General features: G+C 40.2%; 1 protein-coding gene across 2 annotated transcripts; it reads right to left on the reverse strand.

Annotated features, from left to right (window-relative positions):
• Positions 1-678: 678 nt before the first annotated feature.
• On the reverse strand, positions 679-18,058 carry LOC112222813 (ectonucleoside triphosphate diphosphohydrolase 3). 2 transcript variants are annotated; one of them, XM_024385602.2, is made up of 10 exons: positions 17,974-18,058; positions 15,426-15,545; positions 13,238-13,355; positions 11,685-11,844; positions 11,216-11,375; positions 9,452-9,682; positions 8,491-8,751; positions 8,274-8,384; positions 7,418-7,555; positions 679-2,223 (listed from the first exon to the last, which is right to left on the reverse strand). In XM_024385602.2, exons 2-10 carry the CDS (start codon positions 15,540-15,542, stop codon positions 2,032-2,034), a joined length of 1,488 nt encoding a protein of 495 aa, XP_024241370.1. In that variant the 5' UTR covers positions 15,543-15,545; positions 17,974-18,058; the 3' UTR covers positions 679-2,031. The 2 variants fall into 2 exon arrangements, with proteins under 2 accessions (XP_024241370.1, XP_024241371.1); XM_024385603.2 differs by lacking the exon at positions 17,974-18,058 and adding an exon at positions 17,909-17,958.
• Positions 18,059-19,190: the final 1,132 nt, after the last annotated feature.

Consider the following 19,190-nt stretch of genomic DNA (forward strand, 5'->3'; position numbering starts at 1 on the left):
TTCTCTGAAGATGAGGTGCTTTTCAACCATGAACGGATTAAAACACAACAGACAAAGGATGTCAATTCTTGGCTCGCTAGTAAATCTTTATGGCCAAGGACTGCCCCCTTCTGGTAGCTACTGACCGAGAAGATTGCAGAAAAAGTACATCTTTATGGCCAAGGACTGCCCCCTTCTGGTAGCTACTGACCGAGAAGACTGCCCCCCCCTTCTGGTAGCTACTGACCGAGAAGATTGCAGAAAAAGTACATCTTTATGGCCAAGGACTGCCCCCTTCTGGTAGCTACTGACCGAGAAGATTGCAGAAAAAGTACATCTTTATGGCCAAGGACTGCCCCCTACTGACTTGCAGAAAAAGTAGCTACTACTGACCGAGAAGATTGCAGAAAAAGTACATCTTTATGGCCAAGGACTGCCCCCTTCTGGTAGCTACTGACCGAGAAGATTGCAGAAAAAGTACATCTTTATGGCCAAGGACTGCCCCCTTCTGGTAGCTACTGACCGAGAAGATTGCAGAAAAAGGAAAATGCATCCCAATTCTCCACCGTTCTGAAGGGGAAAGTACAAGTGCATGCAATTGTGGAGAATCAGAACACATACCCAAAGGCTACAGGGGGAAGTAGGCTAAGTAAGGTAAAAAAAGAGGGAGGAAACGGATATAACTAGCTGGAGTCTGGAGATGATAACATCATGGGTGATGTTCAGTTTATTGTTGATATGGGACATTCAACCAACAAAAAATGACTGTATGACAAGGATTTAATGATATAGTACATCAGACGAGAAACATGCAAGATGATTACATAACCGATAATGCCATGCCATCCAGCAAAATATGTAATAAAGAGATTTTTAGTCATTTCAGGTGTTTTCCATGCTACCTTCAACCTTCATTCAACCTCCTGATCTACAGTACTGTATAGCCGATGACTTAGTGCACACGGCAATCATTTTTGCTCAGCAGTTCATTATGCAAATAATACTTCTCTTTTATTTTACTTTAAAGACCAATTGAGCATTTGAAGTCACTGAATATCTTAGAATTGTCTCATTCGTCTGTTTGGGATGAGCCTAAAGCAGCGAACAAGATCTTATAATGCATTACTGACCCTGGAGTGTATCTTCTCACTGAAAACACTCAAACAAACACATGGAATAGAGATCCTTTAAACAGCTTAAGATACATTATTATGTTTTGTATAATTTCAGCCAGTGGTTTTGAAAGTACCCCTGCAATGAATATGATACATTACAAATTCCAATTTGTACAATATGTTATGCATTTGTAAGTGCTTAAAGAGGCAGTGCAGTCAAAACGTGATTTCCCGTTTTTCAGTATGAGGTCAAAACAACACTGTTCGGTTGGGAGGGAGTGTTTGGCCCACAGTATGACATCACAATCTGATCTGATTATTTTGATCAATGACCAGTCAACTTTTATTAGCATATGTATCATCCTACTTTGAAGGTGTAAGCGGGGTAGGCTCTAGTCTAGATGATCCTATTTGCCAATCAGGGCTGTGTATGTAAACATATTTACATTTATATCAACACACCCACATCATCAGACTGAGCATTTCAATTGTAAAGGAAACTCTAAATAAATAATAACAGATATATTTGGAGTTATTTTCATGAAATAAACACACACAGTGATTTATTAAACATATAGTGATGATTTAAACAATAAAATGAATAAGACTATGTGGGCTTTAAGATCCTGTTAAATCTCTTTAACTGATGATGATAATATCTGGTGATAATACCTTGCACCTGTCAGTGTTCTATTGTTGCCTGCTGTAACGGTGTCTGGGACGGACCAGAAGCACTTTCCTCCATCGGGTTTAACTAGGGCTGTACATATTCTGGAACTTTCCCAAAATTACAAGGTTTTTTAGAAATCCTGGTTGGAGGATTCCATTCCCTCCTGATTCCAGGAATCTTCCAAAACAGATTTCTGGAAAAAAACACATTTTGGGAAAGTTTAACTAGGTTTAACTGTAATTTGAACACTCTGCCCTCTAGTGGGGGTCAGTAGCAGGCGCGCACAGCCTTGATGATCAGGAACATGACACTGACAATGGTGAGGGCGGTGAAGAGGAAGAGGAGGCCACCGAACACAGAGTTGGCCATGGGCAGACGCACCAGCTCGGCCTCAGCAGGGATCATGTTGGATGTATGTAGCATGTAGCCCAGACTCCAGCCTATATTTGTGTTATGTACCTGGAGGGGACAGAGAGACAGCGTGAGGAGAGACAGACCCCTCGGGGGCACACCACACAGTAGAGAATTGACAAAGACAGACAGAATTGTTTGAAGACAGACAGACTCATTTGTAATAAACTGTCATAGCACCAATTTAAAAAGTTAATATTGGCCGTTGATTAAATCACTTTTTTTGCATGGTGGGGTGGCAAACATTTTATTGATATCAAAATGGGATCACAGGCCAAAGATGTTTGGGAATCCCTGCTCTACACCATAGCCCCTACACCAGAGGTGAACAAACGTTTGGGCTTGGTGGGCCAAAAATATAATCTGAGTGGTGGGCCGCAGGCCGAACAAATAGACATTATCTATTTTGAAAAATAAAAGGTAAACAATAGTTTTTTAGGGTATTTAAACAATAACCTTTTAGTAAGCGCTCATAAAATCACACTTCAAACATTAATCAAATTGTAGCCATATAACTTGACACCTATCAACACATTCTTATAACCAGTATTAAAGATGAACGAAACAAAGTAACCGTTGTGGCACAGAAACTGCCACCAAGTTTATATGAAGCACCATTTTGGGGGCCCACCCACCTCATGGGCAAAACATTTTAGTGCCCCCCTCTCTTGGTAGTATTTTGTTTTTGTTTCTTGCAATGTTAAAGTAAATTCTGTGCAATTCTACTCATGTTTCCATAGGACGGTGAGAAAATGTTGCAGTTTCAAAGGTAATATCCTGATATTCTACACATTTTGCCATGATTTTGTTTGTTTGTTGTTGTTGCAGTTTTAAAGCGAATTTCCTGCCATTCTACACATTTTGCCATGACTTATGCCATGTTCATATGTTTTCTGAGTGACTAACAAAATCAATGGGGCCCCCTAGAGGTCAGGGCTCGTGGGCACATGCCCTGCGTGCCCGGACTGTAATTTGGCGATGATTAATAGTAGAACTGTAGACTGCTAATGCAATACCAAATTTTGAAATTGCACCTTGAGTATTTTACTTTTCTAACTCTGACTAAGCCCCCCAAAAATAAAGATATACAGTGCCTTGTGAAAGTATTCGGCCCCCTTGAACTTTGCAACCTTTTGCCACATTTCAGGCTTCAAACATAAAGATATAAAACTGTAATTTTTGTGAAGAATCAACAACAAGTGGGACACAATCATGAAGTGGAACGACATTTATTGGATATTTCATACTTTTTTAACAAATCAAAAACTGAAAAATTGGGCGTGCAAAATTATTCAGCCCCTTTACTTTCAGTGCAGCAAACTCTCTCCAGAAGTTCAGTGAGGATCTCTGAATGATCTAATGTTGACCTAAATGACTAATGATGATAAATACAATCCACCTGTGTGTAATCAAGTCTCCGTATAAATGCACCTGCACTGTGATAGTCTCAGAGGTCCGTTAAAAGCGCAGAGAGCATCATGAAGAACAAGGAACACACCAGGCAGGTCCGAGATACTGTTGTGAAGAAGTTTAAAGCCGTATTTGGATACAAAAAGATTTCCCAAGCTTTAAACATCCCAAGGAGCACTGTGCAAGCGATAATATTGAAATGGAAGGAGTATCAGACCACTGCAAATCTACCAAGACCTGGCCGTCCCTCTAAACTTTCAGCTCATACAAGGAGAAGACTGATCAGAGATGCAGCCAAGAGGCCCATGATCACTCTGGATGAACTGCAGAGATCTACAGCTGAGGTGGGAGACTCTGTCCATAGGACAACAATCAGTCGTATATTGCACAAATCTGGCCTTTATGGAAGAGTGGCAAGAAGAAAGCCATTTCTTAAAGATATCCATAAAAAGTGTTGTTTAAAGTTTGCCACAAGCCACCTGGGAGACACACCAAACATGTGGAAGAAGGTGCTCTGGTCAGATGAAACCAAAATTGAACTTTTTGGCAACAATGCAAAATGTTATGTTTGGTGTAAAAGCAACACAGCTCATCACCCTGAACATACCATCCCCACTGTCAAACATGGTGGTGGCAGCATCATGGTTTGGGCCTGCTTTTCTTCAGCAGGGACAGGGAAGATGGTTAAAATTGATGGGAAGATGGATGGAGCCAAATACAGGACCATTCTGGAAGAAAACCTGATGGAGTCTGCAAAAGACCTGAGACTGGGACGGAGATTTGTCTTCCAACAAGACAATGATCCAAAACATAAAGCAAAATCTACAATGGAATGGTTCAAAAATAAACATATCCAGGTGTTAGAATGGCCAAGTCAAAGTCCAGACCTGAATCCAATCGAGAATCTGTGGAAAGAACTGAAAACTGCTGTTCACAAATGCTCTCCATCCAACCTCACTGAGCTCGAGCTGTTTTGCAAGGAGGAATGGGAAAAAATTTCAGTCTCTCGATGTGCAAAACTGATAGAGACATACCCCAAGCGACTTACAGCTGTAATCGCAGCAAAAGGTGGCGCTACAAAGTTTTAACTTAAGGTGGCTGAATAATTTTGCACGCCCAATTTTTCAGTTTTTGATTTGTTAAAAAAGTTTGAAATATCCAATAAATGTCGTTCCACTTCATGATTGTGTCCCACTTGTTGTTGATTCTTCACAAAAAAATACAGTTTTATATCTTTATGTTTGAAGCCTGAAATGTGGCAAAAGGTCGCAAAGTTCAAGGGGGCCGAATACTTTCGCAAGGCACTGTATATACAGGCCCCAGTTTAGTCTTCCCTGCCCTACACCCTAGGTAATCTCGGGTTAGCCCAAAACTAAATTCTTTGGTCAGCTTCTCGATTAAGTTCTGGGTCCCATACAAAGAGATGAAAAGATGATAAAACAAGGACCGGAACCAGAAAGAGGAGCTCCACTCTCTCTTTTTGCATATTACGGGCAAGTCTATTGGCTGAATGTCCCCTCTGAATGTCCTCTCACCTTTTGAAATTCCAAAGATGCTAACACCTGCGATATCGTGATTTGTCCAAATAACCAGTGCCGAAAAACCTAAGCACCGGAACTATTGCTGTTCGTTGGCCATCGGTGCCCATGTTTAAACATAGCATTTATGTTTATGTTGTCTGCCTACAAGAGATTACACCATAGGAGATGGAGAAGACTGCATGAAGAAAGACAGACTCACTTAAAACAGACAGACTACTGACCCCTAACCCCTACACCAATGATATTCAAACTTTTTCAATGGGACTCCTTTTCTTCCACCTGAATTTCTGGGTGCCCCATTTTTTTTCGTTAGAAATTATGGCGATCCCACTCTACCCCAAATCTAACGATACAACCTTAAAATCGGTACATTTTGATTTTCACATCACCAAATAACCTTCAATTCATAAAATGTTCAGCTCTCTTATAAAATACATTTATTCAATAAAATTATAGGTTTCAAGTGATCTTTCTTAAAAAACATTTGTATATTGTCCCATAAAATAGAATGTACTCTTAATTTTAAATTTGTCAACACCACCTTTGAATACCACTGTCCTCTATAACCTAGGGGACAGACAAAACAGAGTGAAGAGGGGATACCTACCTTGTCCAACTGAATATATTCAACTGAAATGTGTCTTTCGCATTTAACCCAACCCCTCTGAATCAGAGAGGTGTGGGGGGCTGCCTTAATCAACATCCAGGTCTTTGGCGCCCGGGGAACAATGGGTTAACTGCTTTGCTCAGGGGTACAACAACAGATTTCTACCTTGTCAGCTCAGGGATTCAATCCCAACACTCTAACCACTAGGCTACCTGCCATCCCTATAAAGACAGAGGTCCTCACAAATTAACCCCAGATGGTTCAGCACAACTGATCTATTCTCCTTAGTTAAATACCTACAGTAGTCATGGAATGCATTGCCTCTATTTAGTTGAAGAAGCTTAAACCCATCTTTGCAAAATCTCAAACGCTTCACTGCCACACCTATAAAGCACTATCTCCTACACCCCAGCCTTTGGGATAAAAAATATTTATGGGACGAACAGACTTAAAACAGGTCATTGCTCAATTCCAAATTGTCACCTAGCCTCTACATCCTAGGCACTACATTCAGTCTGATAGGATTGGATGGATACAGTATAAAAATTATGTCAATATCTTCATATTACCTTCTGATTGGCTAGGTGGAAATATCTCCTTACTGCTTCCACCTATCCAATCCTCTCTGATCTACATGAGTGGAGGGAGAGTAGGCGCGAGTGGTCGATTTGGTGTTCAGAAATCCTGACCCTTTTCCCAATTCTGGCATCCTCTATCATATATTTTTTGCTACAAGCCCTCACAGTCTCACATCAGAATTAGAATCATCCATATTTCTCAAACGTCAAATTTCGAAGTTATAGATGCTTATGCCCATCTGCCATCCCTGTCCACAACGCCCTAGCAAAACCGAAACCTAATTGAAAGTAACAGCCTCACTGTTGCCCCTAGTGGCCGGTTTCCACGTCATCTCCCGACGTCCTCAGACATGGATGGACGTTGAATACTGACATGTATCACGGGTGACCTGGCTGCTTTTTTAACATCAATAGTCTATTGGAAAAGGCTGAAAGACAACAATGCATAACGAACAATACAAGTTAGAAGAATGTTTGCCGTTTATAAATAATTGAGGAAAACTATGCCCCCCAGGGGGAAAATGACTCAAAAATCTGTCTTCCCTTCCACTGAAGAAGTCATGTCTTTCAACCCCCTCTGATGATGGGACGGAGGGCATCAATTTTTCCTGACACTCAAAACACAAAAGGACAGAGAGACAGTAGCTTGCTTGTTTGTAAGAATGAAAAACAGAGAATCATCATCTTGTGGGACAAATCCCCCATTTCTCATAATGTCAAACAAGCTACTGTAACCAGTCTGTATTGTGCTTTGATTTTGAAAGAAATACTTCATGTTACACTTCATTGAGTCTAACAGACTGAAAGACTTCAGCTGGAAGTTCCAGTCTGGACTTCCATCACAAGTTCCATTTCCTGGGGGCATAGGAAACGATTCTAACCACTTCCTTGTCAATATCTTGGCCTCTGTTAATTATAGTATACCCAACATTTATATTGGTTTCCAATGGAATGAGTCACTCTCTACTTGTTTGATTCTCTTTTTGCAGTACAGTATATGACAATGAAAACATTCGTAACTACAAACTATGACAATTTTTGCACTTTCATTTGGAAGCACGTGTTTGGATCCTCCAAGGTACCTGGCTGTATTCTGCCACACTTACCTGTTTTTGGAAGTCAATGTGTTTCCAAGTGTCTTTATTGAACTTGTAGCCATTTACAAGTAATGTCTGGACGTAATGTGCTGAATAGCAGTAGGACTTTCTGTATTTTTCAGCTATCCAGGCCTTTTTTAGCTTGAGCTAAAAAAAGAAGAAAAACAAACAAACATTCCATTTGTCTATCCATCACATTTTCCATGTGTTGAGGCAATTCTCTAATCATTTCTTCTGATACATTTCTAATAATACATTGCAATAGCCTAGATAATGGTTGGGCAGCACCCCTGTCTTACAAACAATGCATCTGTTGTCTGTGTGTACAGTAGTTCCATTTAAAACACCACTCAGGAAAGGTCCTCATAAATTAACCTCAGATGGCACAGTACAGTTGACCTGTTGTCCACTTTTTTATATACCAACAGATCCCAATAGTCATGGAATGCATGGTCACTTTTTCTCAGGTGGAGTAAGCTTACACCACATCATTAAATAGAACATCTATTTACTCATATTTTACTTCTATGCTTACCCCTATTTTAGCTAATGTCATGCTCTTCCCTTTCTCTGTCACAGCTATAAATGTGAAAATTGCTATACAGATGTAGGATCTTAATTTGATCACTCTTTCATTGCTGAGAAACTTGCAGTGTATTTTGTAGTGTATTCTAAAGTTTGTCATTTCCACTTTGAAATTTCAGACTTAATAATTCACATTTCCTGATGCTGCAGGATTATTTTCCTGCTGTAGCACACTGGCTCAAATTAAGATTCTACATCAGTAGCTGTCAGTGTAAAAGGGCTCACAGTGGGCCAGTCCATGGAGCAGTGACCACTACCACCAACAACAACATGGACTCACGGTGGGCCAGTCCCAAGAGCAGAATTCCCAGGTAGAGGAGTTCCACTGGTCCAGTTGTGAAATGCCTTTCAGCTCGACAGCCTGAGCAGTGTAGAAGAACCCAGCATAGGCCTAAGGGAGGGAACATGGGTTAGGAGCTCAGACAGACACAATATTTATTAGATAACTGTAAAATATGCCCTATATATATACAGCATGTCTGTCTGTCTGTCTGTACCAGAAAGTCCCCCGGTCCTACGGATGGTTGGTAGACTGCGTCAAAGGAACAGTTCTTTGTGCAGGTCAGGTCAAATATGGATTTCACCACGTCCCTACAGGCTCCGTTGTCTGATGACCCCTTCAGGGTGATCATCTGCTTGGGATCGTAGTCGGCAGGCGTCTCTATGCACTCAGTCCCAAAGATGGACTCAGCCGACACAGTCATGTTGTAACCAAGATTGAAGCAGGGGTTGGTCACATGTGTAGCGTTCTCAGAGTTCTGATCAGTGAGAGAAAGAGAGCACAGTAAAAGTATTTACAGTATGTCACTTGAACATTCATGAAGAAGGAATCCAAAGGATCAATAGCTGAGCTTGAACCTCTTTTCTACTGTAGTAATTACAGCGTTGCTAGACTACACAGGTACAAGAACAACCATAAGTAAAGTGGGACCACTATTTACATTGTCTCCTCAAAATGGCTGTCTTCAGTTGTGCATGCATTATCTACCATCCTAGCAAAACAGACACTTTTCGACCAAGCTTGCAAAGAAAACCATATAGAAATGGACAGATCAATACGGTTAATACCATAATGCACTTTGCCTCATCTCCGAGAGACAGTAAAGTGTCAAGGTAATGAGGTGTCCTCAGATTTCTTAGGATTTGGTAATTAGATATTAATGGGTGTTATGGACTTAGACAGAAGGATTGCATTAATTACAAAAAAAGGCACTTAGCTTAGTATAAAAGCATCATCATCATCATCATCATCATCATGTTGACAATGCTGCCAGGAACGAATGTGAGGGATGACATGATAACAGATTCTGGGTTAAAATAGTATTTATTTTTCTTTACTGCTGGAATAGTCCCAAAACTCCAAAACCAGCCCATTTAGCACTCCAGGCATAACCAATCAGGTATTTGGAAGAAAACAAATACTATTTGAAGTAAACCCAGATTTCCTATACACAGTACCTTCACTAAAGCAGCGAGGACTCTCTTCTCTGCCTCGTTCTTCCCATAACACAGGAAGCTGTGAGTGTAGATGTTGTATTCGTAGCCATAGAGGGAGACCTGTACGATGTCTGTTCCCTGGGCGTTGGGATCTGGGAGGGTGAACGCTATCTGGGTGGACGCCCCTCCTAGATCCATGGAGCCCACCATCTTCCCTCCGGCAGGCCGCACCCACATGTTCCATATGTTTCTCTACAAACCAGAGGATAGATTGATGTTTGCAAATCAATGATGATCTTTATGAAAAACAATGATGAGAACTGTACTGTATTATGATAAATGCATTCTGATAAAAACCCTACACTGCTCGAATAAATGTTGCTATATTGAAGGGTTCAATGGCTCGCTTCATACATGGTCCTCAAAAAGGTTCAATATAGAGCCGCAAAACAATCTTAGAAGCTAAGGAACTTGTCTGTCGGCCCTGCATTGAAGACCAAAATTGGTCGAATTCTTTTTTATCAATAAAAAAAATATACCAGTTCCATTTAAGGACAAAAAATGACAGCTGCACCATACAGGTTGCAAAGTAGATGGGAAGAGATGTTTGATGTGCTGATTCCATAGCACATGGTTTATTAACTGGTATACAAAACAACGCCGGATTCAAAACTGGATTCAAACAGCTTTTCAATTTAAATGATAATACAAAATTCTTGCAACCAATAGAATGTATTGGGGATACAACCGACCCAACTCTGCAGATTTTGCTGTGAAGGGACAGAATCATTAGGTCACTTGTTTTGGTACTGCACATATGTAGCTTGTTTTTGGTCGCAGGTTCAGGAATAGCTGAGAAATCACCACATTTACCTAAAGCTAACTCTGCAAAAAGCACTGCTGGGTGACATGAAAAGCCATAGTCATTTGATCAATACTATAATAGATGTCTTATTAAAAATGCCCATCTTTAATTTACAACTAGAAACTATGAGAATAGAAAGGTTCAGAACATTTGTGAAACATCACAGTTAAAGAATATATGGCAAATAGAAATCAAAACTGGATGATTTTCAGAAATAAATGGGAGGGGTTGAAGGTAGCTGAAGGGTAAAAAATATAGAAAATAAAAGATCACTGATGTAAACTGTACCGTGTCCATAAAATGTATATAATATGTATAAGCTGGAAGTAGAAGCCTAAGTATTGTCGTCCATTAGTTAACTCCAATTAGGGGAGGGGTGGTAGGGTTATGGTCAAATAATAAAGAAGGAAAATATATTTTAAAAATAAGAAACAAATATGTGGAGGATTGGAAATAATTGTCTGCATCATTTCCAATCCCCCATATATTTGTTTAAATATATTTCCCTTCAAAACCATCCAGTTTTGATTTCTACTTGCCATATAATTATTACACTGATATAACCAACAATCTATCTGCAATATTGATTTTGTGTTAAAATGTCCATTATTTCTTTATGTCTTTATTTTTAATCCCCATTAGCTGTTGACTGAAGCAGCAGTTACTCTTCCTGGGATCCACATAAAACATAAAACATGACATAATACAGAACATCAATAGACAAGAACAGCTCAAGGACAGAACTACACACAATTAACATAAGAGCAATAGAACAAATAAATTGTTTATACATACATTTACACACAATACTGACAGTTCCCCACACATCAGTACATATACATACAGTATGCCTAAGAGTTATTTAGGTCATTCTAAAGTTATTGTAAAGGTTTTGAAGTTAATGTAAAATTGGAATGTACCTCCAGGAAGTTTCCCAGCAGGTAGTTGACGGTGATCCATCCGTACAGCCCTTCCTCTTTCCCTGACATGATGGAGGCGTTTTGGAAGTTAAACGGCAGGGATTGGAGGTAGTTCTGCAGGTTCTTTAAGATCTCATTGGATTTGGTTTCATTCTGTGAACTTGTAATCAAGAGAGAGATACATTTTGAGGTTGTATATTATCTCCAGTCCAGTGGAGAATTTAGAGGTCAATAATAGGTCTACAGTAGGTTGATTAAATATGGTGTAAAACCTATTAGTATTCTGTGTGTGGGATCAGTATGTGTGTGCGTGTGTGTGCATGCACACGTCTACTTCTGTATCTACCATGGATCCATTCCCAGAAGTGCAAATACAGAGATAGGTCAGCCAGATAGACTGTAAAGGACTCCATACCTAGAAGATTGGTGAGGTACGCTCACAATGGAGGAAGACAAACCCACAACTCACTGTAGCAGTCTCATCCCAGCAGTTGCCCCAAGGTAGAGGACGGTTGAATTGTGTTGGTCTGCGGGGACGATTTTTGTGATGTTGTTCATACATTCTCTGATCGACGCCCAGGACTGTTGGTCCTGTGCATTGTCAACTAACATATCCGAGATACCAGGGCCTAGGGAATCAAATCAGACTGAGCTCAGAGTCATACAATACATGTTATCTATATCACAAGCAAATTGTGCACTAGACAGCTAGCAAGACTGCATCACTAGACAAAACTGGATTACGTTTATAGTGCTTTCAACCAGGTGCTTTAAAGGCAACTCCACCACTTTTCAACCTCATTTTCATTATCTCCAGCACAATACCAGTTTCAACATTTGTGAAAACGGTACAAGTTTTGTAGAAAAAAATATAAAGTTAAAAAGTTGTACCCGATGGCTTCATTAAAAGTGAAAAACGGTGATTTTCAAACACTATGAGATTTACGGTGACAGGGGGAGCAAGAAAATACCCTCCATTGGTCTAAACTTAGGTTGCTGCTTCTGAGAATCACCGTTTTTTTAAACTTTTAATAATACCCTGTGATGTCACAGAGAAGCATTATTTTAGGACTTTCTGATCTTTTTAACCACATATCATAGAAACACGCCTTTTCACATATGTAGACACTGGTTGGTGCTGGAGATGATGAATATGAGGTTTAAAAGTGGCGGAATTGCCCTTAAACATATGATATAACAAGGAGTGTGACACACGGTACTGAAAGGCTGTATGAGGATAAGTGCATTTCACATGCAAGTCCTTTTCCAAAGAGTAATGTATTATGGCATCTTCATAAAAAAGATGGGGACAAGGCCATCCCGAGTGGTGCAGTGGTCTAAGGCCTTTGCCTCCAGAGCCCACTGGGGAGTTGCAGCGATGAGACAAGATTGAAATTGGGAAGGAAAAAGGGCATAAAGTACAATAAAAAAAAGGACAAGATTGTGACCTGAGTGAGACTGTCGGGTTCATCACATTACGATGCAGACTCACCAGTGACACTGCCTCTCATTATGAACATACAGACTCCGTTTTTAAATGTAGATTATTATATAACATTCTTGTCATCAACAGAATGTTATACAGCATACAGTATATGAGGCATACAACCATCTCAGCTCTGCAGGTTTTAGCTGCGAAGAGACAGAATCATTAGATCATTTATTCTGGTTTTGCCCCCACGTAGCTTGTTGTGGTCACAGGTTCAGGAGTGGTTGAAAAATCACAACATTCATCTAAAATTAACCCTAATCACAACATTAATCTAAAATTAACCCTGTTCACAACATTCATCTAAAATTAACCCTAGTTATAATGGAAAACCCTATCATGTACACCGGATATGTCTCAGTACTATGTATCCACATTTAATGTGTTTATCCCCCAAAAATATTTATGTTTTTGTAATACTGAGCATGTATGTAAAATGTCTATTTCACAAAATAGCTGTGAATATAAAGTTACTTTAGTCCTCTGAAGGGGGTTGGGTCAATAAAAAAGATTTTAAAAACATGCAGACTCACCAGCGACCATGCATCTGAGTGTCTGGCTCACCACTCCAGTGTTATTTTGCTTCTCTGCTGGCCATTGATACAGATGCACAGTAGAGCGGGAGGAGCCTGAGTCAATTACTATGCCATACTGCACACAGAGGAGAGCAGGAAAATCACACTATATATTCAAGATGCTGGTTCATATACAGATGTTTTGTCTTAATTTGATCACTTTGTTGTCACAGATAAGCCTTATTATTAATTCACCAAAAACACACAGTTTTCTTTCTCTCTCGCTCACTCGAACGCTAAAGCACCAGACAGAATAAATGTCCTACTACTGTAGGTCCTACTGCTGCAACATTCAAATGTACAGAAATGTATCTAAAATGCAGCCGTACACAACTTTTATTTCATATAGCTTAATAACACAAGATAGACATTGATCTCCACTACGATATACAAGTGTATCCGAAATGCAACCATAGGCTACACCTAAACTATAGCCTACTCTGGCCTATCAAAACTCATTTCCCGTTAGAAATGATCCTTTTTTCTGTTTTTGAACGATCAAACCCTCCTGCTGCAGGATTACTTCACTCATCAGGAACGTTGTATAATGAAAGGCAATAACGTATGTTATGGTAAACAACCACTATCCCCTAAAGTACAGTCCATCAAATACCTCACAATTATTGCACTCCGTTCCTGATTGGTTAGAAGCACAATGATTGCACTCCATTATGGTGTGATTATTACTTCCATAAAGCTGAGAACAGGGACAGAACCTGAATACATTTTTTAAAAATGCAGCTACTCTGTAAACACAGGAAACACTCACTCAGGCATGAAGACAAATCCATAGAAACGTTTTGCTCTGACCTCTAGAACTAGATTCTGGGTCAAGTTTGTCCTCACATCAGTCCAAAAGGACTGATTGTGTGTATTTTTTGTGTGTTTGTACTGACATAAACTGATAGATGCAAACACATGCCCACACTACATGTTATTGTTTTTAAATGTATGTAAATGTCATGTGTCAGACCCCAGTAAGACTAGCTGTTGCCATTGGTGTTGGCTAATGGGGATCCTAATAAAGTAAAAAAGGCAGGAATAATGCATATTCCAGACTCAGACCTGGATTCAAACAGACCAAGTATTTGCTATCTTTGAGTGTTTGATTGAAAACAGCGCAAGTATTTGTTATCTTTGAGTGTTTGGTTGAAAACAGGCCAAGTATTTGCTATCTTTGAGTGTTTGGTTGAAAACAGGCCAAGAATTTGCTGTCTTTGAGTGTTTGGTTGAAAACAGGCCAAGTATTTGCTATCTTTGAGTGTTTGGTTGAAAACAGGCCAAGTATTTGCTATCTTTGAGTGTTTGGTTGAAAACAGGCCAAGTATTTGCTATCTTTGAGTGTTTGGTTGAAAACAGGCCAAGTATTTGCTATCTTTGAGTGCTTGGTTGAAAACAGGCCAAGTATTTGCTATCTTTGAGTGTTTGGTTGAAAACAGGCCAAGTATTTGCTATCTTTGAGTGCTTGGTTGAAAACAGGCCAAGTATTTGCTATGTTTGAGTGTTTGGTTGAGCCTGTCCTGGAGTGGTAGATGGGCAGGTTTTGCACTTTTGTGGATTACTTCCATTAGTACCATTCCATTGTGTCAAGCAAGATTAAATAAAGCAATGCTACATTTTTTGGAAAGAAAACAAACACTCTTTGAACCAACCTCAGAGTCTCAGTTCCTGCAGTGTTGAAGTTAGTTTTCCCTTCTCATATATAGACCTGGTGTGCTGACTAAAGGTGATTGGTTTCCATTTCACAGAGTTAAACATTAGTCATCTTTTGATTAATAAGAAATCATGCATTAATCCTGTTACCCAAAGCTGTATCAAGTCAATTAGTCAAGTGTCGTCCTTCCTTTCGAGTGTGTCCCACTCACAGCAAATGTTTCCCCAAAACAGACCTGCCTTGAATACACACCACCCTGGTCTTTATAATGCCATCTACGCTAACTGCCCCCATTCACTGTAGTTTGGCCTGACTCCTAAACAGGCTGTAGAGACCCAGTCTGATCTGTCACCTTCTGCTTGTGATGATTGTCTTGATGTCTGGGTAAATTTGAGGTAATACATTTACATTTGAGTCATTTAGCAGATGCTTCACACTGTCAATACAGCTATTTGAGAAGAGAAGGATCAGGAATGTGGTTGTTGTTTTTACCTTCAGACGTGACTCAAAGACACGCTTATGACCCTGGATCACGGATATTGTAATGATGACAGCCAGACTTGCCAGGAGAAAGAAGAAAGCTAGACATGTCCCAAACTTGCAAGCCATTTCCTGTAGGGCAGAGGGCAGTTTTAGCTGGTTTCATTTGACAAGTATCATGTTGTCCAGGTCTTACACAGACTGAACAAACCCCAATGCAATAAGCAGGGCTGCTGAACCCTGTTCCTGGAGCGCTATACCATCCTGTAGGTTTCTGCACCAACCCTATAGTCTAGCACACCTGATTCTAATAATAAGCTGGTTGATAAGCTAAATGCACTGTCTGTTTTTTTTTTTTTTTTTTTGAGAACGTGTGGTTATAAACGGTTATGACACAGTAATTACATGCTTGCAACTGCCGATAAATACAGCAATTATATCACTAGTATCTCTTTCTTCTGTGTGTCAGTGTCATCACCTGTTGTGAACGTCCCAAATGGCACCCTATTCCCTACACAGTGCATTACTTTTGACAAGAGCCCTAAAGGCCCTGATCAAAATGAGTGCACTATACAGAGTAGGATGCCATTTGGGACTTAGGCATTGTGTCATCAGCTACAGGACTGTCAGTGGTCTAGTTTAGCCATAAAGTGACTGTTTCTGTTTATCTCTCTGAACAAGCACACTGGTCACAGTTGTCATTTGTGAGATGACAGACTCTGTGGGAGCTATTTCCAGAGCTGAAGCCTTTCACAGACTCAGAGGTAATCCAATGTGTTTCACACCTTGTCAGGGATGTTTGATAATGTTAAATTAACAACAAGGCTGTTGTTCTTTCTTACAAGGATACTGTAGGCCCCTCAAACAAGTTCCACTGTATTTTGTCATTGTTCCCTTCTGATCAGGGACTGATTTAGACCTGGGACGCCAGTTGCTTGCAATTCATGATCAGGTAGAACAGAAAACCAGCAGGCTCCAGAACTTGTAGGGTCACAGTTGAGTACCCCTGCTGTAGACCTTTTCTAATTGCATAGGGATCTGATATGTAATGTAGTGTAGTGGTAATATTGGCCACCCCCCCAAAAAAACACTCAACTCTAAGTTTTTACCTGCTGAAAGACATGAAGTTTCATACAAGGTTACATTCCTAACCTCTGACCTTTTAATTCAGACCATCTTGGTAACCACTGGTGTAACTGCATCCTTATGCCAAGGATGACTACAAAGTTGTCAACAACAAATATATGGAGTATACACAAAATCGAGGTCACAAAGCATTAGGCCTACCTGTTTTGAAAGAGCTTACATAATATAATCACTGATTTGAATAAATTAAGATACAGAACACATATTCTTGTTTCAGGCACTTTACCTTCTTACATAGAGATAAGAATACACACCACGCTGGACTTTATAATGCCATCTATGCTAACTGCACTCATTCACTGTAGATAGGCCTGGTTCTTAACAGGCTGTAGATACCCAGGGCTCTATTCAATCCGTATCGTAGTACTTCAGTGTTACAGCGCGATTGAAATTTAAAGGCAATGTTCCCACATTAGCAGAGACTGCATTCACGGTAAACGCTGCATATGTCTTCTGTCTCTGAAATGACCGTTACATTTCTATTGCGCAATCTGTAGCGCTTCATAGAACACCCAGTCTGATCTGTCCCCTTCTGTTTGTTATGATAGTTTTTGATGTCTGGGTAAATAAAAGGTAATACACTGTCAATACAAAATCAAGGACGCAAAGCAAATACCTGCTTTGAAAGAGCTTACATAATCACTGATTTGAATGAATTCAGATACAGAACACGTTGTCATCTTCTTACATGGAGATAATACAAACCACAGTGTGTTAACTGTCCTGAGAAATGTGCATACTGAAGTAGAATGCATATCAATTCAGTAGGTTAACTAACCAACAATCTTTCAATGGGAACAGTGAGAATGCATTATACCGCTGCTTTCTATGTGTCATGTTGCCTTCAGTGTCTGAGGGTGAGATGTTGACCTCCCCCAACCTATCGGCACTGTGCCCCAAGCATCTTACTCTTCTCCGTCTCTACTGAGCAGTTTCCGCTCCAAGGCAAGGCACAATCTCAGCTATGTTTTTATTCACAACTTGCTATGGTTAAAGAGTTCCATGAGAACATGCACGCCATGACAGTGTTTCTTGCTGTGGTGCTTGGAATAAGACAAAACCTGTCCTTCTGCACCTCTTTACCTAGTTAAACATGCATGTTCATTTTGTCAATCTCTTAAAGTTCCACATTTGCTTAGCTAAACATAGTATGGTTTGAAGCTGTATTCCTTCAAAGGACAATACAAAATTGGAATAAAGCGTATTGTTATTATTAATTGATCGTTATTAATTGATCGTTATTACATTACCTTCACTGAATTGCAATACACACAACAGCAAAAAACAGATAGAAGGTTATAGGCTTAAATATGGAAGGTCAGAATGAGTAATCTCACACAGTATCTTACCCTGCTGATAACAATACATCCCCCCTGGTCTTTTTCTGAATGAATGAGGAGATCTGTTAGCTTACCTCAGAGTGAGTGTGGATCTTCCTTCCGTCAGTTGGAAGCAGCAGAGCATAAGTAAGTGATCTGAAGAATACAGCTCCTCATTCCTCATTGATCAGCCTAACAAGAGGGAGGGGCCTCAAGCGCAGGCCAGCAACACCCAACAGAGGCCCCTCCCATCTGAGAAGACCAATATCAAGAAAGCGGTGGGATGTTTGTTGAACTTATATTAGGAGAAATAGATAATAGAGATAATCTACCACACAACAGCCTTTATTTAACTGGGTAAGTCACTGAGAACACATTCTCTTTTGCAATAACGACCTGAGTTAAATATTTACAGTTGATCGGCAGAGGACTTAATGCAAAGGTCTACGGAAAGCCCAGTGAAGAAAACAATGCATGGAGCATTAGTTAGGATTCGACCCAATATCGGGTCTGTAGAGAGTTTAGTTTTACCATCCGACACAGGTGAGGTGAATCAACCCAGCCTATTTAACATACAGTACACTACACTCTTAAAATTTGTGGTGACTCGAGGAACCCTGGAGATCCTCTGAACCCCTGGAGTTCCTCAAGGAACCATTGCTAGTCACTTGTTCATATTTGCAACTTTGGTTGTTTGATGGGTTCCTGTAGCAAATGGTTCCTGGAGGAACCCTGGACTGGAGGCGTGGTTTAGTAGGATCGTGGCTTACAGATAGACATTTTTTGGTAAATTACATTCCTATTCATCTGTTATATTGTATTGTCATTGCATGTTGAGGTTGAACACAGTTTTGTAGATTCATTGAGGCCTACTAGGATGTATCAAATCAAATCAAATCAAATGTATTTATATAGCCCTTCGTACATCAGCTGATATCTCAAAGTGCTGTACAGAAACCCAGCCTAAAACCCCAAACAGCAAGCAATGCAGGTGTAGCAGCACGGTGGCTAGGAAAACCTCCCTAGAAAGGCCAAACCCTAGGAAGAAACCTAGAGAGGAACCAGGCTATGTGGGGTGGCCAGTCCTCTTCTGGCTGTGCCGGGTGGAGATTATAACAGAACATGGCCAAGATGTTCAAATGTTCATAAATGACCAGCATGGTTCAATAATAATAAGGCAGAACAGTTGAAACTGGAGCAGCAGCATGGCCAGGTGGACTGGGGACAGCAAGGAGTCATCATGTCAGGTAGTCCTGAGGCATGGTCCTAGGGCTCAGGTCCTCCGAGAGAGAGAGAGAAAGAGAGAATTAGA

Source organism: Oncorhynchus tshawytscha, linkage group LG23 (assembly GCF_018296145.1).
Source record: "Oncorhynchus tshawytscha isolate Ot180627B linkage group LG23, Otsh_v2.0, whole genome shotgun sequence".
NCBI classification, from domain to species: domain Eukaryota; kingdom Metazoa; phylum Chordata; class Actinopteri; order Salmoniformes; family Salmonidae; genus Oncorhynchus; species Oncorhynchus tshawytscha.